The following is a 23,951-nucleotide window of genomic DNA, read 5'->3' as shown; positions in this document are numbered from 1 at the left end:
TGTTTGGATACATGTACTGCAAATATTTTCTACCAATTTTTGTCTTGCCTTTTCATTTTCTTAACAATTTCTTTTGAATATATTTTAATGAAGTCAAAATCACCTATTTTTTCCAGCTTTATTGAAGTATGATTGAGAAATAAAAAATTTAAGGTATATGACATGATGTTTTGATATATGTATACACTGTGAAATAATTACCACAATCAAGCTAATTAACATATCCATCATCGCAGTTACTTCTTTGTGTATGTTGTAAGAACATTTAAGATCTATTCCCTTAGGAAATTTCAAGTATACTTTACTATTAACCACAGTCACCATGCTATACATTAGGTTTCCAGAACTTATTCATCTTATAACTGAAAGTTTCTACCCTTTGATCAGTATCTCCCCTCTTCCCCTACCCCCCAGCCGCTGGTAACCACCATTCCACACTCTAAGTTTGACTTTTTTTTTTTTAAGATTCCATGTATATATAAGAGCTTATTATTTCACTTAGCATAATGTACTCCAGGTTCATCCATGTTGTCACAATTGGCAGAATTTCCTTCTTTCTTAAGGCTGAATAATATTCCATTGTATATGTATACCATTATTTTCTTTATCTATTCATCCACTGATGGACACTTAAGTTGTTTCCACATTTTGGCTACTGTGAATATTGCTGCAGTAAAGATGGGAATGCACGTGTCTCTTCAAGATGCTGATTTTATTTCTTTCGGATACATATCTAAAAGTGGAACTGCTGAATGACATGTAAGTTCTATTATTAATTTTTTGAGAAACCTCTATATTATTTTTCATAAGAGCTATATCAATTTACAGTCCTACCAACAGCGCACAAGGGTTCCCTTTTCTCCACATCCTCACCAGCAAGTTATCTTTTCACTTTTTGATGATGGCCACCCTAACTGGTGTTAGGTGATTATCTCAGTGTGGTTTTGATTTCCATTTTCCTGATGATTAGTGATGTTGAGCATCATTTCAAAATCATCAATTTTAAACTTTTACAATGTGTGCTTTTTGTGTCCTCTTTAAGGAATCTTTGCCTATCCTAAGGTCACTGCAATTTTCTACTACATTTTCTTAGAGAAATTTTATAGTTTTAACTCTTATTTTTAGGTATATGATCCATTTGAGGTTAATTTATTTATAAGATGTGAACTAAGGGACTGTTTGTTGTTTGGCAGATGGATATCAAATTCATCCAGCACCGTTTGTTAAAAGATTATCCTTCCCTCACTGAATTGCCTTGACATCTTTGTCAAAAATCAGTTGTTTATAGATATAGATATATTTCTATTCTTACTAATCTGTTGGATTGATAAATATGCCTTTCTTTCTGCTCATAGCATATTGTCTTGATAACTCTAGCTCTATATTAAGTTTTGAAAGCAGGTTATGTAAGTCCTCAAACTTTGTTTTTCTTTTTCCAAATTTTCTTAGCTAATGTAGCATTTATATTTCCACATATATTTTATTTTATTTTATTTTATTTATTTATTTATTTTATTTATTTATTTATTTATTTTATTTTTGGCTGCATTGGGTCTTCCTTGCTACACGCGGGCTTTCTCTAGTTGCGGCGAGTGGGGACCACTCTTCGTTGTGGTGCGTGGGCTTCTCATTGCAGTGGCTTATCTTGTTGCAGAGCATGGGCTCTAGGCATGCAGGCTTCGGTAGTTGTGGCACGCGGGCTTTGGTAGTTGTGGCGCGCAGGCTCTAGAGCACAGGCTCAGTAGTTGTGAATGGGCTTAGTTGCTCTGCGGCATGTGGGGTCTTCCCGGACCAGGGCTCGAACCCGTGTCCCCTGCATTGGCAGGCAGGTTCTTAACCACTGCGCCACCAGGGAAGCCCTCCACATATACGTTAAAATTACCTGGTCAATTTCTATGAAAAATAAGTTTACTGGGATTTTAAGTAAGACTGTGGTAAATTAACAGATCAATTAAGGGAAAAATAACATCTTAACAATACTGAATCTTTTGATTCATGAACACTTCAAATCTCTCTATTTACTTAGTACTTAGGTCTTCCTAAATTTCCCTCAGCAATGTTTTGTAGTTTTCGGTATACAGGTCTTGCACAACTTTTGTTAAATTTCTTCCTAATAATGTAATACTTTGGTGGTGTTATCAATACAAAAAATTGGTTGTTTCTGTACAACAGCAATGAATAATCCAAAAAGGAAATTAAGAAATCAATTCCATTTACAATAGCATCTAAAAGAACAAAATACCTAGGAATAAATTCAACGAAGGAAATGAATGGTCTATATACTGAAAACTACAAAACATTACTGAAAAAGTTTAAAAAGACCTAAAAATGGAAAGACATCCCATATTCATAGATAGGAAAAGTGATATTGTGATTTTTAATAAATATACATTTGGTCTTCATCCCCACTTCTGGCACAGAGCTCCTAAAACCCTTGGAATTTCCAAAGTGAAGAGAGTGATAAGGGTCTTTTATTATGTTAATGAGGTGACTTTGAGGTAGCACCTAGGGATGGGGGCTAGTTGCCAGGAGCCAACCAAGTGATCAGAGGTTGGAACTTTCAGTCCCACCCCTCTGACCTCTGGGGAGGGGAGGGGAGCTAGAAGTTGGATCAATTGCCAGTGGCCAATGATTTCATCAATCATGCCTGTGTAATCAAGGCTCCATAAAAACCAAAAAAGAAAAATGGGGTTCAGAAAGTTTCTGGGTTGGTGAACACATGGATATTCAGGAAGAGGGGGTGCCTCAAAAGGGCACAGAAGTTCCACGCCCCTCCCCCATGCCTTGCCTTATGTATCTATTTCCTCTGGCTATTCCTGAGTTACATCCTTTTATAATAAACCAGTAATCTAGTAAGTAATATACTTTTCTGAGTACTGTGAGCCACCCTAGCAAACTAATTTAACCTGACAAGGGGGTCATGGGAACTTCTGATTTATAGCCAGGTGGTAAGAAGTACCGGTAACAACCTGGAATTTAACTGGTGTCTGAAGGCCAAGGAGAGGGTCCTTGGAACCTCCAATCTACAGCTAGTCAATTAGAAGCACAGGTAATAACATGAACTTGCAACTGGCATCTGAAGTTAAGGGGTGGGGAGGGTCGGGAAACTGGAAGCAGTACAGTTTTGAAGAGCCCTCAACCTGTTGAATCTGACGCTATCACTGGGTAGACAGTGTCAGAATTGATTTGAATTGTAGGGCACCCAGCTGGTGTCAGAGAACTGCTTGTTGGTGTGGAAAACCCCCTCCACACTGGGACTGGTCTCAGAACACCAATTAAGAAGAATTAATATTGCTAAACTGTCAGTACTACTCAAAGCAATCTATAGATTCAATGCAATCCCTATCAAAATTCCAACAACTTTTTCTTTTTAACAGAAATAGGAAAGCCAATCCTCAAATCCATATGCAGTTACAAGAGACCCTGAAGAGCCAAAACAATCTTGAAGAAAGAACAACACAAAGTTATAAGACTCACACTTTCCAATTTCAAAACTTACTGTAAAGCTACAGTAATCAAAACGGAGGTGTTGACATAAGGACAGACATTTAAACCAATGGAATAAAATTGAGAGTACAGAAATAAACTCATACATTGATAGCCAGTTGAATTTTTTTTACAAGGATGCCAAGTCCATTCAACGGTGAGAGAATACTCTCTTCAACAAACGATGCTGGAACAGCTGGATTTCCACAAGTAAAAGAATGACGTTTGGAACCCTATCTCCCATCATATACAAACACTAACTAAAAATGGACCAATGCCCTAAATATAACAGCTAAAACCATAAAACTCTTAAAAGAAAACACAGTGGTAAATTTTCATGATCTTGAATTTGGTGGTGAATTGTTAGATATGATATCAAAAGCACAAGCAATAAAAATTAAAATAGATAAACTGGACTTTATCAAAACGAAAAAACTTGTGCACCACAAGATATCAAGAAAGTGAAAAGATAACCTACAGAATGGAAAAAAATGTGCAAATCATATATCTGATAAGGGTTTAATATCCAAAATACATAAAGAACTCCTACAACTCAACAACAAAGACAACCCAATTTTTAAAATTGTCAAAGAACCTGAATACACATTTCTTCCACAGAAGAGATACAAATGGTGAATAAGCACATAAAAAGATGCTCAGTATCATTAGCCATGAGGGAAATGTAAATCAAAACCATAATGAGATTACTACTTCATATGGGTGGCTGTAATTTTTTTTTTTTTTAGAGGAAAATAACAAGTGTTGGAGAGGATATAAAGAAATTAGTAACCATGTATGTTGCTGTAAGGAATATAAAATGATCCAGCCACTATGGATAATAATTTGACAGTTCCTCAAAAACTGACTTTGAAACACAGAACTACCGTATGACTCTGCACATGGTAGAGCGAAAAAAATTGGAAACAGGGACCCAGATACTGACATGTCTACAACCTAGGTTTCCATCATCATATAAATGGGTAAACAAAATGTAGTATATACATACAATGGAATATCATTCTGCCACAGAAAAGAATGAAGTTCTGACACATGCTACAAAATGAATGATCCTCAAAAACACTATGCTAAGTGAAATAAGCCAGACACAAAAGGACAAAAATGGCATGATTCCACCTGTATGAAATATCCGCAATAGGCAAATTCATAGTGACAGAAAGTAGATTAGCGGTACCAAGGGCAGGGGGTGGAGGCGGGGGACATTGAGGGGGTGGGCGGAAGGAGCGTTATTGCTTAATGGTTACAAAACTTCTCTTTGCACTGATGTAAAAGTTGTGGAAATGGTTGTACAACATTGTCCATCTAATCAAAGAGACTACAGCATAGGAAAAAAGTGTTTTAAATTATTCTAGAACATAGTAAAAAGAGAAAATCTTTTACTTTGGTGGCTATGGACTTATTATAGAGGAATGAAGATTGAAAGCTTTGAATAATGGGTAATATTCACGAATGCAGACTTATAGCATGACGTAAATATGAGCAAAACACTTGGGTAGAAAAATACAGAATCTCCTGAAGGAGAGGAAAGTATGTCAATTCAGCGAGGGCATTATGGGGGATGGGGCCATATTATGAGAAAGATACTCAGGAAGGAAAAACTGCTAAGTGTTCTCATTACTAATATTTTTTTAGATATACGAGTCAAATTGCATTCTAACAGATTTTTATAAATTTGAGGAAAAAAATGCAAAAACCCTAGTCATCGGATATCTTATTTCAAACAGAAGTCCACATAATGACAAATTTAGTATAACAAGTTTCGCTAAGAAAGACAAACCATTGGAGTTGATAGGAAAGACATTTTATCTGTAGCAAATTTAAGAACATAATGCACACTATTTTCCCCCAAGGCTTGTGCTTAAACATGAATGAATATAAAATCAAATATATAATATTTCAGTGGAAGTTTTCGTCCATTTATTTGCCCTGAGAGATTCATTTAGGTAACACATGTCCTTCAGGATGATCACAAATAAACCTCTTTAGACTTACTGAATATAAATGTTTTTATAAATGTTAAAACTGCTAAATTTTCCAGTCGTGACCCCATTAAAAAATAATAATAATAAAATTTAGTCTTTTTTCTAATAAAATCTATCTGACAGAAACATCACAGACCTTTTAGTAAGAGTGGTTCCCTATGGTAGTGAAGGGTAAAAAGGAGTGAGGGGAGAAAGGAGTGTCAGCATCCCACACCAACCCCACTCACAACGGCTGCCAAGGGAATGTCACATGTACAAACACACCATCATTTACTTCTGTTCCCTATTCATTTATATGACTATGAGTATGAGACCACTTAGAAAACCAATACCAATCTAAGTTACTAAATCTAGGAAATGTTAATGATTGTACAGCTTTAAAATATTTCATAATGGGTACCTAATAACAAATTATAAACGTAATTTTAATATAATATTATTTGTAAAATAGCTACTAGCTATCCTTCACATTCTTCTCTCTGGAAATCATCTAATGGAGAATCGCATATACCGACTCTTCTGTTTTTACACAGCAATAGTTCAAGTACATAAGTCATTCCTCATCTTACTGTACACCAAACCATTTATATTAATCTGAAAACCTAGACTTGACATGACTGAGAATTTCAAAGCACCTTTATGAAAATCAATGAAATGCCTGACAAAAATTCTTAGGAAATTATATTTTAAAAATACTGTAGTTCTGAATTACTGAATATAAATGCAACAGCATAGATCCCATGAGTAAAATGTATTTAAATACCTGTTCGAATGTAAATTCTACTTCAGTAAAATCATGTCTAATCATGTGCCTACAAAACAATTAGTAAAATACTCAATAAATACTTGATAAAAAATTTTAAAAAGAAAGTGAAAATTTTTTTAACTTATAAAATATTAGTCTCAGGTATTTTTTAATTTATATGTTTAAATAGAATATTTTAGATTATGAAATGACTTAAATTAGCACTATTCACAAAAGACTATGTATATCAACAACTATTTAAAAATCCTTTTTTCAAGTTCCCCAAAATAATAAGGTCAAAGATATTATATAATACAGGGAATTAAGCGTTTTAAAAATAAATATTTGTGAGTCCTCAAACTTGAAATACAGAATCTTGCTGAATATAAACAAGGGTACAAAAACATCCTTTCAAGCTACATATTCCAATGTATAATTAGGGAGCAATGCACTTTAATTTCATTAAATTCACCAGCATGTATCTAGAGTAAAATAATTAACAAAGCTATATTTAATTGATACGTATAATACTTAGTTCTATAGAACCAAATCTGATTTTACCAGGTGAGTTGTCCAATAAAAAATTAGAGATAGATTATGTCTGAAAGCAATTACCAGTATTACCTGAGATGTCCATTATTATCTTTAAAAAGAAAAAATGTAATGAATGCAGATGCCAGGCAACCAAGTAAGATGTTTAAGAAAGTGTTTACCAAATGAGAGCAGAGCCTGGCTTAGAGGTACAGGATGGCCATGTGCCAAAGAAGTCCTCTAAAACTAAAAGAAAATGAAATGGAGGCAGAAGTGATACACCTGCTATACAAAACAGTGGTTCTCAATTAGAGATTTTACCCCCCAGGGGATATTTGGCAATGCCTACATTTTTGGTTGTCACACTGGGGAGGGAAGGGTGAGCTACTGCCATCTAGTGGGTAGAAGCCAGGGATGTTTCTAAACATCCTACAACGCACAGGACAGCTGTACACAGCAAAGAATTATCCAACCCAAAATGTCAATGGTACCAAAGTTGAGAAACTGATCTAAAGGAAGCTAGTAGTAATAACAACAAAGAGGACAAGATATCTGGTTCTTCTTTGCCTCTACTAACTACTAACTTCTTGATTCAAAGCAAATTCAAAGTGTGGGCTTCATCTATTTCACTTGCAAAAATGCAACAACAGCATTTTGCTTGCCTAAAAACAGGATATCTAAACCAGAGATACCTAAAATGCTTTGTAGCCCATGCTACTCCATGATTTCCACTAGTAAAATGTGAGCAGTTATGTTATCGTAATATATATTCCAGGCCCTGCACTGAAACCTGAGACATACTGTCCTCTTTAGAAGGATCACATCCTGACGCTAGGAAAGATCCCTGGCCTTACCATATATTAGTTTTATTTTTGTTGTTTTTCTAGAATTTAGTTTTAAAGAAAGCAGAAAAAATCCTCTTTGGTAATTCTACTGGACAGGAAAGTAAAACAACTCTAGATTTATTGACTTGATTATATCCTTTTGCCCATGTTTCACTGAGAAACAAATAACAAACACCTATTTTGCAAAACAAGACACATAAATATCCTGTATGGAGGAAAAGTCCCTAATCAACACTAACTACCTACTATGTGCCTAGTACCATACTAGTCAGGGAAGATACAAATTCTCCCAAGACAGTGGGCTCAACCACAGTGAGGCTTTTAATGTAACCTCCAAGAGAGATTAGAGAAGAACTCAAATGAACACAAACAAAGTTGCTGAGGAAGAACAACAGAGAAACATGAAAATCAGGGGGCAGGGGTAAAGGAAGGTTTCTTGAATAGGAAAAATGCATGAATGGAATTTTGAAGAATAATTAGGCTACAAGAAAGTTCTACGCAATGAGAACACAAATATACCTGAGTTGAGGGGAAGTTTGCTCAAGTTTTCTGAGACTAAATTGGCCCAGTGCTCTATGCTGTTCTTGTTGATGTAGAGGAGACGAAGAGTCAATCTCCTATAAAAATAGCTCAAGGCAACCCCTTGGTATTTCATTTCTAAAAAGTCACAAACTTGGTAAAGATAGTAGGGAGAGGTATCATAGAAAGAAGCAGGGGAAGAAAACGGAGAATTCCATTTTCAAAAGCTTGCTGACATTTCTCATCTGCTTATGAAAGTTTTACTACTTATGGAAAGTGAAGTTGTGATTTGAGAGTAAAATTTAATATTAGAGAATTAATACAATTTCTTGGCTTATTTAGGTTGGAAAACTTACTCAAAAATACATTCATATTACTATTTCTATTATCTGATTCACAAGTCTAATTTCTTCTTGCTGTTGTTGTTTTAATATAAAATAACCTGTAGCTTACATTTCTAATGAAATAATTTCTGAAAAAATACAGTTACACAAAGACTTCTGCAACTTCAGCTTTACTTTCCATGTCTGGGCAGTTCCATATAACTACACATGAAATTAAACTTTAACCAGTAAGGAAATGGGAGTAAAGACAAGTTAAATGAAAATACCCAGTTAGTATCAAGACCAGTTAATAGACCTGAGTAAGAATACTAGAAAAATGAGGGGCACTGAAAGCATGCAGTAAACGCCCTCTTTTTACAGATTAACTGATAACCCAAATCGTTAGACTTGTCCAAAAAATTTCCAAATCACAGTAATACAGAAATCTTTCCACTATTAACAAAAAATACATATTTATATCATTCGTCCGAAAGCAAATGATGAAAGGTTGGGTTAGATGATCTCATGAGATATTATAAAACTGTTCCAAAAGGAACCAATTTTAAGTCAGTTGTTTTCTAATTACTTTTAGCCTAGTTTTGTGTGGAGCGGTGAGTAGGAGGGACAAGCAACTGGTAATGCCGTGTCTAGTGGGAAGAGGGAGCTCAGACAACCGAATAACCTCAGCACCTAAACCACTTACCTTCTCTCCCACTCAGGCCCCACTGAAAGCCTACTGAACCGTCTGTCCTGTCTCATCTCCGGCACAGGCCCCATCTCCCAAAGTAGCCTGGCCCTACTCCCTGGGCCCACCAAGGTGCCCCTGCCACTCCATCAGTCTGCACTCTTCTCACACTGCTGCAGGGTCGAGTTTCTTCATAGCTCTTTGAGGGCAGAAACCCTGCCTTTACCCAGTTTTATGATTTCTTACTCAGCAACGTGTGTAACATACAGTAGCCACCCAATTTATTAGGTGAAGGCATGAGCTAATATATTCCAAAGCTCAGGATTAACTCTCCCTTAATATCCAACACTACTGCCGTCTGGTATAAAATTCCACTAACTCTGACAGCTAGCAGATTCTCACAGAGTTTCTCCTCTTCTCTGGTGGACACAAGTCTAAATAAAAGTGGTCTACTGATAGGGGAATCAAACTCTAGATACAAGTAACATCTGCAGCCTACTTACTTTATACATCAAGTATGTTACCCTCCTTTTTTGCTAATTTGTGCTGCGTAGTATCACTAAAATAATTTTCTCTGCTCCTAGTACTGGTATGAAGAAGAGCATTGTAGGAACACAGGGGAGAGTCACACTCACCGAATCAGCCGGGCTTCCCCAAGGAAGCCACACCTAATTTGATATTCAAAGGCTGAATGGGAGTAATACAGAAAGGAAGAAAACAGTTTGTTGCAGAAGAAACAGCTGGTATAAAGATGTATTCATTACAGAATACTTCAATTTGCAGCTTTTACAAAATGAATTGGTCTACCAGTAAAAAGCCCCACTGAAGTTATCAATGAACTTTGACAACAAAAGGAAAATTTATTCTAAATTGACAAAATGTATGTTTTTAAATATTTCCTCTTAGAAGTCTGAACTCCCATAAGCATAAGGGATGGGAGCTATCAATAATAAGCCCCATCCTTCTGCTGATTCCAATATGTCCCGAGATGCTCAAACTAGAGCACTAACAAAATATACATTAAAATATATGGCCGGACACATCTGGAAAAGTAAAGTGCAAAATAATGTGCTACCTTCCTTGAAAAGTGGAGTGGGAATAAAAATGTATTAACAAATTTGTATTTACTTATAAATGCATAAAGAAACTATGAGAAGGTAAGTTAAAAACAAACAACAGTAGATAATTGAGGGAGGGGAGAAGAAGGAGAGGGAGACTTTCTTCTCTGTATTTTTCTTACTACATGTTAAATGTCTGTATTATCTAGTTAAAATTCAAATTAAAAATATACCACTGTAAAACACAATTTTTAAAAATCTACCATTAATTTTTCAATATTAAATGTTATCAATAAAAAAGAACTATCCCTAATTCACTGTGTTTAACATGTATCATTTATATGAAAACTGATTTTGCACTTTATATATTTACCTTCTTGAAATTCACTGATTCCTTCATTTTGTGAAGTCCTTATTTACATTTATTTCTCCTTTTCTCTGCTACCAATATATCATCACTAGCAGTGTCTTTTTGTTGTACAGTAACAGTATATCTCTATACCTAGCTGAGGCTGATTACAAATTATTCCTCTTCAGCTGTTTATTTTGTCAACAAAATTCAATGGAAAAGCAAATGTTTTATTTATTAAGAAAGCTAGAACAATAATATTCTTCTCTTTTCTTCTTCCTTACACAAAAGCAAGCTAAGAATATTTTGCTGTGTTCCAAAAGTTGATTAAGGAAAAAAAATTAAAAATAAACAAGGTGTATTTTCTTCCTTGGCAGTTCACTATTACAATTCTTTGGAAATTATTACATATTTTTCCATAAAAAAATAACATATTTGGGGAAAAGACAGAATGACACTTTTCCAGTCTGCCAGGAAACAGAGCCCTTCTTCAACTGGAGACCTATCAAAATATGCAAGCAAATGTCATGGCAACAGAAGCTCTCACCATGGTAACATCATCTCTGCTACAGAGGAAAACCACTCTAATTCGTCATGTACTTCAAGACAAGACATTAGACTAATTCCAATTTTCATTTTACAATCTATCCATAACATTCAATATACCTGGCAGTAGTAAAGACTTAATAAAAACATTAATATTTCACAAGAAAGCAATATTAAAATCAAAGCTGACTCAATTTACATGCAAACTGATTAATGGGTGAGACATAAAACCAAGCTGACCCACCTTATAGAAAATCAAGATAGTGATGAAAACATAAAAAAACGATTATATCACTATTGCTTGAGAGCAAATACTCTAAACTCAATACAGAAACAATTCTATGTTTTACTAATCACAATATAGCTGGCAGATAAAACAAGAAAAAGTCTTATTTTAATAAAACAAAGAAAACATTTCAAGTTTTTATTACCACCTCTATTTTGCAATTCATAACATATCATTGTTTTTATTTCATAGTGAGGGATTATTAATGGCACAAAAATTCTTATCTAGAAACGTGTCTCCAGATGACAAAAGTAAAATCAAATATGATTTTTAAAAGGTTAGAAATCTATCAGTTATTACTACAAATAAAAATTTACTATGCTACATAAATCATTAAAACCGCCTGCAAAAGCTAGTAAACAACTAGTATCAACTTTATAAATTAAACTGAAAGATCTAATAGCTGTCAAGTAAAAGATCTACTACCTATAGCATATTAAAATGCCAAACGGCCCACTTAAAATATTCATTTTTTGGTAACAAACCACAAAAGATTAGCAATTCAAAATGTCAATGAAATCGTAAGACTGAAAACCTTATATAAAAGGGTCTGATAAACCTATCTGGTTTATGGTATAGACTAATAACCAGATGGAAAATTCAATCTGAAGATACTTCTTTTTCAAAATGATCACCTCAGTTTGTTCAAAGTTTGAGCTTTAAGCCTTAGAAAGACTAGAGGTTCATATTAAAATAAACAGCCAATTTCTTCTTCAAAGAAAATACCCATTTTTCTCAAAATATTTAAATATTTTGGCAAGTATAACTTATACTTCAATTTTTTTAAAACACTGTTTATGAATAAAGTAATATAATTAAGTCACCTTTAAATAAAAATATCAGTTACTTTCATATCAACAGCAAAACACAAGGGGAAACAAAAAAGGCAGCATGTGATAAAGAAGAGAGTAAGCTGGCTTCAAATCTAGGTTTGGTCTTTAACCTGAAAACAAGGGAAAATCACTAGACATTAAGGAGGAAGACGACTCTGGATATGGTATGAAGAGAAGACTGGAAGGGGATAAAGTTGAGGCTGCAGGACCAGTTAGGACGCCGCTGCAGTGGTCCAGGCAAGAGGCAGTGAATGACAAGTCACACTGGAGTGTGGCAGTGGTAATGGAGAGAAAAGGGAATAATTTAAGAGAGATTTAGGAGACAAAGCAAGACTTGGAGACAGATTAGAGGGATAAAAGAAGGAAAGGCGTCAAAGATGACATCTAGATTTCTCACTCAAGTAACTGCATATAAGCAACTGAGGGAGGAAATGTTGGGAAAGGATCATTTTGTACAGTTTGTATGCTGGCTTGTTTGTTTGGGGAGTAGAGATGGAGTTCAGCTTCAAAGTATACTGAGGTTCTGGTGTTTTTGAGAAATTTAAAAGGTGATAGAGCAGGGTAGGCAATTAGATAAACAAATCTGGGGCTTAAATAGAAATCAAAAGTCTGAGTCAGGCTTACGGGAGATAACTCAAGTGTGGAAGAGATTTCAAGGGAGAGAGCAGAGCATGGTAAAAAATGAAGGTCCAGCACACTGAGCCTTTAGAAACCTGAACTTCAATGGCTAGTAGAAGACGAAAAGCTTGAGCGAGATGGAGAAGAAATGGCATGAAGCCACGTAAGAGAGTATTTTTAAGGAAGTGTGGACAGCGGTACAGACTACCACTAGATAATCCAGTAAGAAAAGGGCTGAAAAATGAACTTGATTTTGCAAGGAAAAAGATCACTGGTGACCTTTCAAAAAAGCAGTTGATACAAATGGTATTTACTTAGATGAAGCCCTTTTTAAAACACAATCTTATCCAGAAGTACAATATATAAAAGAAATAAATCAGGGCTGCCGTGAGATAAACAGAATGCTTACCTAGTAACCTATCCCTGCACATGGTCCCCTGAGGCAATTTACAGAAACCCAGAACTTTGCAAATTCATGTTTTGAAACCACTGGGCTAGATAATCTTAGAAGTATCTTTTCTGCTTCGATTTACTATAATTCTATAAATACAATTTAATCTACTTTTTTTTTAAATTGAGGCTTTCATGGTAATTAATGACTGCTGTGTTTTAGTAAATATCAGATACTAGTACATTTCTTTATAAACACAAAGAAATATCCTAAGCTTTATTTTCCTGAATATACCATCCATTAGCTTTACTTGTCCTTTTTCTTATAAAAGTAATAAACTAAATACAATTCTGGATGTGTTACAAGGTTATGTCTCTGAAAAATAGAACATTAAATCAAAAGGTAAATGAACTTTCTTCTAAGCTGGTGTTTGGGGTTTTGCCCTCAATAGAATCATCACTTTAATATAGTATCTTTATCACTGTTCTTCAATATTTTGCCAGGATTCAAAATACTTTCTTCTTTTTTTTTTTTTTTTTTTTTTTTTTTAGCAGTAGTAATATCTTCTACCTTCTATTCAACTTCACTTCCCTCACTATAATTACTATAGCAAAGCAGAATTAACTTCTTGCTAAGTTTTAAGTAACTAGCACCAAACAAACGTAGGCCCAGGAGTTTTTAAAAAGTAGATGCACCAAGAATCCTCTTCATTTTTCACCCTTCATTTGCCTTTGGAATATTTCTGCGGTATTAGAGAATGGGATGCAGATTAAAAGTCAAGCTTTGCCCACCCCTGACCAGGATCTTCTCTCCACTTTATGCAGCCTCACTCAGGTCGCTAAGTTGGTCACTCAAAATAGTCCCTTTCTTCATTTATTTGAACTGTTGGCTCAAGGAAGCCAACAGATGCAAAACCACATTGTGAGAAGTTTGGGGGATTTTCTGATAAATGTTGTCGACTAAACATGTGCATTTATATCCACTTTGATTTGAAACCTCACTGAAATGGGAGTTACAGAAAAGAGATATCAATAGAAAAGGAAAAACAGGAGAGAAGACAACAGCAGAAAACAACGCATCGAATTCTGGAAAGACAGAAAGTAGATGGAGAAGTTAACAGAGCAGAGAGCAAAGAACACTGAATACTAAGTGCTTGCAGCAACGGATACGAAAGCAGAGGAATTCCTGCTGCGTTCCCCAGAACAGGCTATGTAACATACGAAACAGATACCGAGAAGGTTGTGAAGGGGTGAAAGGGAGACCTGGTACTGGAAACAGACTGGGTAAAAGTCTTCACAAGGAGCATTTAGAACTCCAGCTTCCCTCCTCCACCCTGGCAAGAGGCAGGAGATGTTTATTCTGTGGAAAAGCTGAAGGACAGAAGCTCCAGTCCAGAAGATTCAAGAACCACAGAAGAGGAAAAGTGAACCCTGGAGAGTGAAGTGAAAAGTTTATCTACTGAAGAGCACACTCTCGCCCCTTTATCTTCTCCATGCGGAGAATGCTAACAGCCAAGCAAATGCCACCCAGCAAGAGACTGCAGGGTTGGTCTGAAGAATTCCAGGGAAAAGAACTGTGGATTCTAACATTTGCACATCCTCCAAAGTAAAAATAAAGGGTGAAAAAATATTTTAACATGACAAAAAATACAGGTTATCTCTAATATACTGTTTTATTTTGTCATAAGGGTCTAACACTCACCCTGCCTGCGCTTCATTATTAAAGCTGAGTTCATCCAAGATTTTAGACTTCCCCAGAAGAAAAACTTAGAAATGTTGGCAAATTTTACATTTTAAAGTTCTTGGCCTGATTAAGGGTCCTAAACTTCTAATTCAGAACTTGCTTTAAAAAGAAAGCCTAAGGAAGGAAGGTAACTTAAAACTTTACAAGGACCAAAATAGAAATGACACTGGGTATTAGGGTCTATGGCTATTAGTTGGAAATGTCATATCAAACTAAATAACTGCAGCAGGCTGAAAAATGGCCCCCAAAGATATTCAGGAAACTTTATGCCAAATGGTACACCACTTATACCATAAATAGACAATGGTATCACTTACCCTAAATAATAAGTAGCATTAAAAATTAGACATGATGGAAATGAACCAATGATACTAAACTTCAGTAGAGAATGTTGCCCTTTGAACAGTATAAAACTAAGTCCACACTCATTTTGTTAAAAAGGGAAAGATTAGCAAATCTTAGATATTCAAAACTAGAAATAAGTATACTTTATAAACTGAAAGAATGCATAAAAACTGGAATGGGACTAAATTCTCATTGTGTAATGCAATGTCATTTAATGCCCTGTCTCTGGACCACCTAAAATCATGTCTCCTCCCACCACTGGAAGCTGCACCTGTCTGTAATCAACTCTCTTCTTACCTCCTTATACAAAAAGACCTAGAGCGGCTAAAAAGGAAAATTAAGGTCTTTCCTTTGAATATGCAATAGCAATCATAAAAAGGCCATTTTACCTGGAAAAGGAACTTGATGACAATGTATAAGCACGGTGGTTTCAATTCCAAAAAATTAAGTGAGAGAAAAACTTAAGTAATCCTTCTTTGGAAGTCACAAAGAGAAATCATAAGAGTCATGAATTATTAGAAAAAGGTATCTTAAACTCTGCTTTCTTTAGCAGAATGTCATAAATACAGTTTTTGATACTGTCACTCAAGATCACTTACCTAATGAAAAGTTTTATTTTCATTTTTTAGAAGAGGTAGAAAAGTCATAAATCTCTGTGTAGAAGCCAAGTACAGTCTCACCTCTGGCTTTGGCAAATCAAAAGTTTGAAAATGGAGTACAAGGACAGGAATAAAGACACAGACATAGAGAATGGACTTGAGGACACGGGGAGTGGGAAGGGTAAGCTGGGACGAAGTGAGAGAGTGGCATGGACTTATATATACTACCAAATGTAAAACAGATAGCTAGTGGGAAGCAGACACATAGCACAGGGAGATCAGCTCGGTGCTTTGTGATCACCTAGAGGGGTGAGATAGGGAGGGTGGGAGGGAGGGAGACGCAAGAGGGAGGAGATATGGGGATATATGTATATGTATAGCTGATTCACTTTGTTATACAGCAGAAGCTAACACAACATTGTAAAGCAATTATACTCCAATAAAGATGCTAAAAAAAAAGAAAAGAAAAGAAAATGGAGTACACAGGACCACTCCTGTGATGGTGGTCTAAACTGAGGACACAGTAATTAAGTAAGAAAGAAAAATGAGATTGAAATTACAAAAGCAAAATAATGAAAAAATAACAAAGGCTACAAAGTTAAATATAATGAAACTTTGCATATGAGTGAGCAAATTGCCTCCTGCTTACCCTGAATGAATTCATGCTAAATTGGAGCCTATTCTGGATGGCAGCATTAATATATTTTATACTCAGAATACCGTTTAGAAGATTTAACACAAATACAGTAGGAATGCAAAAGAACCACTGAATTAAACAGAATGGAAAGAAATGTGACTAAGTTCACATCCTTCTTACAGACAGATGCCATTCTATCCAGTAACAGTGAAGTCCCTCCCACCAAAGGGCACACTGCAAACACTGTGAAAGGTATAATATTAGTGATAAAAACTAAGACAGTTAGAGTGGGTAAAATGTACTTTTAAGAAATAAGAAACGAGACAGAATATGATCATGAGAAATTACAATTACAAATGAAACATATCAAGAAATAAAGACTGAAATCATTAAAACCTCATGAAAAATGACAAGGATTAACCAAACACTAATAACTAGTAAAGTATATGCTATACCATCAATTAAACGTTTACCAAAATGCACAGGTGTGAAACGTTTTCTTCTAATGAAGTGAGTCCTTCGTAGTTATACACTAATCTAAGTACCTGCTATGTTAAATTTAAAAGAAACTGACAATGTCCCCTGATGAACAAAATGTGACCCTTTCAGAGCCATTCCACATACTGTATAATCTTAATAATCTAGGAGGTAAAGTGTGTAGAAGTGAAAACTCTATTGAAATGATGGCAGGAGAGAAAATTAACAGGAATACAGCCACGTAACAGTGATAGTAATAAATTTTATAAGTCTATTTAAACTACTGCAACTGTCTAAATTGCCATTTAAGAGATATATTGGCTTTAGGAAAGTAAAATAAGAATAAGAGTTTATTCTCTCTCTTATTAAAAATTCTTTACCTAATATATTTTCATAGATACTGGAAGGAAGAAGGAATTCTTAAGTATGCTTTATATTCACATACATTGATCAACACATGATCATCACAGAATTCAGAGCTAGAATGTTTTGGCCTGTACATTTTACAGACGAAGAACTAATGTGATATTCGGTGGCCTATCTTACCCAGAGACCACTCTAACCCACTGGGAAGTCTCTGAGGAGAATATGAAAGTATCAAAGCTTGTGTTATTGTTCCATGAAGAATGGATGTTTGCATTCTGGACTCTTTGCAAGGAAACAGTGGGAATTTAAACAAGGTCAATGAAAAGTTTCTTAAATGAAAAAGAGATACAGCATAAATTAGATTTTATATATATATATATATATATATATATATATATATATATATATATGGTATATATATATATGCAAAAAGGAAGATAAAATAGCTATAAATGTAAAAGATGTTGCCTACATTAGTAAAATACAGAACCACTCAAATCTGAAAGGCTAAGGAAAAACATGAGACTGCATTTGTTTCTTTAACAAACATTTTCTAAGACCTATTGGGCCAAGCACTATCCTAGACACTGGATATTTACAGATAAATAAGAAAGGAAAGGATTAATCACCTTAGAGAAGCCCAGAGTTTTTGTGAGATGAAAACATCACTAACAGGTCCCTTATGAGGTGGTAGTTACTTCTCTACCTAGGGTAAGAAACAGCAAGGCATCTTGAAGGAGATCTTTTCTGCTTTGAGAATAATCATTTAAGTGATCCTGTTAGTTCTAAAGGTATTTGGCAATTAAGTAGCAAGTGTTCCAGAGGAAAGAGAGAAAAAGCATTACTTTTGGCTTCACAAAAGCAAACCCTTCCCCTTGAGTATGCACAGGAACCCAAGATCTCATTAAGGCCCCAAAGCTTCTCTTTTCAGTCACAATATTACTCTCTCTTGGGTAGGTGGCCTCACAATGAGATCAGCTGGATCAGAGAACCTGAGAAACCCCATATCAGGGAAGGGGAAGGTAAGCATTGGTGACCAGGACCTAGACTGCTGTGGGAAAGATTTCATTCTAGACAAAGGTGTGTATGGGGCTAGAAATCACTCTGACCAAGCCAGTCTAAAAGTAATGATAGAAGAGTGGCTCTGTGATGTGTATGTTATGTGTGGGTATTGCCTCAAGAGCTATAAGATTAAGTGTTCATGTCTAAGATGACAGGGAAGAAACCTAGCAACTACTTTTCCCTAAAATACCACCATCAGACTAACAGGGGTAACTGACTGAGCAATACCTATCTTCACCAACATCAACACGTAGTCATGAAAGCAGCAAATTCACAAGACACAGGGTCAGTCTATGAATTCAGCAGAATTTCACCTTTCTAGAATACGGTGATTAGAATCAGGACGCCTTGAATAGATTAAGTTTAAAATCTCAGGGCACAATTATAAAAGGGAAGAATCTAGGAAGTAAAAAGGGATCTTTGCAATTTTGCAATGCACTGTGATTCAGAATGGGGAGGAAAGAAGGGGCAGAGAGATTTCATTTTAATAATAAAGAAATGTAACTTATTTTCTTCTGCAAGGTGGGAAGTCCCAAGATAAGACAGAGAAAAAGCTATGCAGCCGGACTACAGAATGGAGGGCTTCAGGAGGATTGCCTTCACGTAAATACTGGACTAGATATTACATGATAAATTTGACTGTATTAGAAAAAAAAATTAACAGTTCTTTTAGTGAGTTTAAGGAAAGAAGTAATGATAATCATAACAATTGAAAATATAAGGCAATTCCTAACTCTAGGTGAAAAAAGTCTTCTAAGGAAGAAAATATACTATACTACTTAATGACTCAGATGTGAACAATATTTATGTCACCATAGAAATACAAATACTGAACATTCATTTGACCAGGTATGTGATACAATTATAAGGGGATGACAGAAGGAGGAGGGTGAGGGAGCGTTGGTGGGGTTAGAGAGCACAATCCTGTTCTTCAATAACAGAAAGTATGCAGACCACCAAGAAACAGAAGACTAAGAGAGAGCAACATAATAGATCTTGTAGAAATGGGGGCGGGGGCCGGCCTAAAGCAGAAAATGACTGCCTCCTACGAGGCACTCTGGGTGTAGGGAAGGGTAGGAGGGGACTGCTCTACTTTTCAGGGTAAACCATGATATTTTAATTGACTTTTAAAATCATGGGTGTGTATTATTACATATTACTTGGAACTCAGATAATTTGTCCATAATAGTATTACCTTCTGTATTTTTTTTTTTTACCTTCTGTATTTTGAATACACAAAAAAAGAGAAAAAAACTGTAAGAAATAAGGTGGCAGAAATCCTCACGAAACTAGTATACCCAGATCCAAAGGCATATTAAAAATTATATATATATCATGATCGAGTAGCATATCCCAGAATGTAAGGATGGGTCAACATGAGAAAGTCACTGTAATTTACTACATGAAAGTTATTAAAAGGAAAATGACATGATAACTTCAATGGATACAGAAAAGGCATTTGTTAACTCCCAAAACCTGGTATTTCTGATTGAAAAAAAAAAAAAAAAATTTTGTAAAACCTCCGTAAAAACAAAAATTTCTTAACATGATAAAAGGTATCTAAAAGAAATCTACAAAAACATACTTAATAGAGAAATTTAGCCACATTGCCTTTGAGGTTGAGGATAAGGTATAAATGTCTCCCTCTCCTCCATCCAATGAGAGTAATATCTAAGCCAGTACTTGCAGTCCTGGACAATATATAAAATTAGACAACTGTTAGAACTAAGAGTGTTCAGCAAGACTGTTGAACCAACAACATAAGTCAGTCAACAATGTGACAATACACTAGACGTACCAAATTTTAAAAGATAGCATTTACTATAAAAATAGAAAATAATATATCTAGAAATTAGACTAACAACAACAATTAAAAACTTAAACTGGATTGGAGAACAGTAAAACACCTGAAAAGAGCTCTACCTTATTCATTGAGACGGCAATTTAACATTGTAAAAACACTGATTTTCTCCAAATTAATCTAACTTCAAAGCGTTTCCAATTAAACTCCCAACAAGAATTTTTGGGTAACCTGACAAACTGACTGAAACTTTTATGTTAAACCAAATGTCCACAAATACTTAAGAAAATCAATTATGAAGTCATCATAATAACAAGTGTGGTAACTAGAAGAGGGACAGACTGATAAACCAACTTACTACACTAGATATCACAAGACTCACCTGTCAGGTCATTTCTCTTACATATACCAAAATCTCATACATGCATGGGTCTGAACCACCATGAGTTTAACAGAATGAAACACTGTAATTCCTGTTATAATTAGATTTTATTTCTTTCAATCCAGGGAGATTAGGCTTAGAAAATACTGGAACTCAAAGATCTAATGTCTATCTTCCTAAAAGTATTTTCTACTATTTCTGTCCCCAGCCTCTAACTCTCCTCCATCTCCTCCTCCTTCGACCACAAAAGATTTTTCCCTCCACCTGTTTGGCAAGGGGGGCTGGGAGGAAGACAGAAGCTAATCACATACCACATTATACCTAAATTTGCATAATAGCAGAGTTTTACTATATACGTAAAGCATATATAATACAGTGTGTAATACATAATGTTCAAAAATATTACAGCCTCCTTCCCTTTTCTCCAGGTACCCAGTTTGATGTGTCTCTACATAACTTGACAACTAGCCTGCACCCTAATTTCTAAGGATAGAGTTAGTGAAGGCAAAATGAAGCTTATGACAAGGTGTGGCACATGAAATACAACTCTTTCCTATAAGAGCAGTGGTTCTCCTACTTGAAAACGCATCAGAGTCACTGGGAAAGCCTGCGAAAGCACAAATTGCTGGACTCCATTCCCAGCAGTTTCTCATCAGTAGGTCTGTGGTGAGTGACATTTATAACAACTTTCTGGGTGGTGCTAATGCTACCTTGTCCACAGGCCACATTTTTGAAAAGCATTGCCCCACAGAGCACAGGTTCTCAGGTGAAGGCAAATTTGCCCTTCAGGGGAAATGAGGCAGTGAATGTGTATATTTTTGGTTGTCACAAGCTGGAGGGGTGGGAGGGAGAAGTAATACTGGCACCTGGTAAGTACAGACCAAAGATGCTGCGAAACATCCTACCACGCACAGGACAGCTCCCCGCAGCAAAGGATTATGTGGCCAAAAACGTCAATGATGTGGAGGGAGAGAAACCTTACCATCAGTAAAACACAATTACTCCAAATATGTGATTTGACCATTAAGTTGGTGAAAAGTTCTTCAGTGAGTTTCAGAAATCTGACATGGAATAAATATGCAAAGAATTGTGGTTTTCTTCAAATATTGATAACTCTGAATTTTACTCATCCATGGCAAAATTAAGTTTTAAAAATGTTAATACTTAAAGATATACTGGGCTACAGAAAGAAATAAGCATTTATTTATATAAGGTTATTGGTAGATTTCTAGTAAAGAAACATAACATTCATTTTGCAAGAGTAGTAAGAAAACTAATTATATTAAAAGACTAATAACTTCCTTGAAAAATAATGATCAGCCATATTTATTTCCTAAGCTAAGTGAAAAGCAAACAACTGTTCATTGTACTATTATATGTATTTAGTATAAACGAAATATTTTATTTTATAATGAAAATTGGTTTTAAGGAAAAGCAGTGATTATAGCAGTAATCAATCCTAAGTAAATATATCTAAGGAAAATGTACTTTATATATACATGCATGGGCGTACATGGATATACATACACACTACACACACACATGCACACAGAGACACATGTACTTACTCCAGTGGGCTGGAAAATGAGACCATCCATTTCATGGCTGACTTCTTTGGCAAAATTTCCTTCAAGTAGCTATAAAATAAACACACAAATTTTTAGAAACACAATAATCACTTTAAAAGGTTTTAAATTTTTTGTAAGCTTTATAAGAACTTCTTAATACATAAGCTTTAAAAATGGAAATACAAAATGGGGGAGAGGGGTGATCCAGAGGGATCTAGGTTAATATACTGTAAGATCATTTTTTAATATATGCAGGTTTCCATTCCATGGCAGGCTAGATATCTCGAACAACAGTCCTAGCTACAATAACCAAAATGGTGGATAAAATATTAAAAAAAATTTTTTCTTCTTCCAGTTTTATTGAGATATAATTGACATACAGCACTGTATGAATTTAAGGTGTACAGCATAATGATGTGACTTACATACATCATGAAATGATGACCACAATAAGCTTAGTGAACATCCATCATCTCACAGAGAGACAAAATAAAAATAAATATATTTTTTCCTTGTGATGAGAACTCAGGATTCACGCTCTTAACAACTTTCATATGTAACATACAGCAGTGTTAATTATATTAGTCATGTTGTATATTACATCCCTAGTACTTATTTATCTTACGACGGTGGTCAAAAGGTACAAACTTCCAGTTATAAAACATATTTTTAAATGCACTTTGCTGAGCCAGCATAAAAGGAAGGAAGGCATAGGCCAAAACCAAAACGAAAGTAGAAACTCTGGGAAGTAATAAATAAAGGGAATAAAAATAAACATACACAAAAAAGGAGAGAGCAGAGAATCTTGCTTGGGGATAGATGGAGCCAGGATAAGATTCTCTGAGAATCTGTAAAAACAAGCTAGCTCAAATATGGGGATCGCAGCCCCAAAATGCATTATCTGTGTTTTCCCCAAACCTTCAAGCAGAAAAATTTAACCTTTCTTTTTGTCCTACTTTTTGCCGCATTTTTTGTCTTTACTACATTTTTTTCAAGCAAAAAAACTGCATTGCAAGGAATACACAGCATGAAATACAAATAACAAGTTTTTTCAATGCCATATCTACTGAAAAGCAGAGTTACAGGTCCAATGCTCTCCAATTAGTTCAGAACAAGTAGTTTTAAACGCTTCTCTTCCACGGATTTTTATATTATTCTGAAGAACTGAACATATGCATCACTGAGTGAGGACCTACACACTGATTTTCTGCATCTCAGGGAAGAGAGCAGAAGATACTTTCACAGAGCCAGGTAATAATGTCATGTTACCCAGAGTCTGGCCAACTGCCAAAAAACATTTAGGATAGTTCTGGGATTCAAATATGTTCCACCAAAATTTTGGATTTGCTGTGTGTTATTCAATCACAATCTTTCATCACAATCACATCCTCTAAAAAATCACTACACTTAAAGGCAGATTTGCATTCCAAAAGCAACAACCAAAATTTCCAGTATATTGCACATGCCACAAGATCTGTGATTCTCCTCCCAAACTGTGACTTCATCTTCTCTGCCATTTCATTCCTCGAAATCTGTAATTTCTCTAAACTGGGGGCAGTTCAGCAAAGAAAAGTTAAGAGCAATCTCAGTTTCTAACTGCTTTAAGACCAATTTGAGTTTGAATAATCTACACTTCCTTAAAGCTGTAATGCTCCTTAGTCAAATTCATGGGGACAGAAATTACACAGTCTTGGGGAGGAAAGAACGAGGTGTTAGCGGTTGATGGGTACAGAGTTTCAGTTTGGAAAGATGAAAA

The 23,951-nt window shown here is 35.3% G+C and overlaps 1 protein-coding gene across 4 annotated transcripts in view; it reads right to left on the bottom strand.

Annotated features, from left to right (window-relative positions):
* RNGTT (RNA guanylyltransferase and 5'-phosphatase) overlaps positions 1 to 23,951 on the bottom strand; it is a 264,091-nt gene that overhangs the window by 120,587 nt on the left and 119,553 nt on the right. For all 4 annotated transcript variants that reach the window (XM_068551481.1, XM_068551478.1, XM_068551480.1 and 1 more), the window contains one exon: positions 22,196 to 22,264. In XM_068551481.1, the coding sequence (XP_068407582.1) occupies positions 22,196 to 22,264 (69 nt within the window). The remainder of the gene's footprint in view (positions 1 to 22,195; positions 22,265 to 23,951) is intronic.

The sequence above is a fragment of the Eschrichtius robustus genome, chromosome 9, assembly GCF_028021215.1.
Source record: "Eschrichtius robustus isolate mEscRob2 chromosome 9, mEscRob2.pri, whole genome shotgun sequence".
Taxonomy (NCBI): domain Eukaryota; kingdom Metazoa; phylum Chordata; class Mammalia; order Artiodactyla; family Eschrichtiidae; genus Eschrichtius; species Eschrichtius robustus.
The sequence above is the reverse complement of the archived record's forward strand: the minus strand, read 5'-3'. Positions and strand labels throughout refer to the sequence as shown.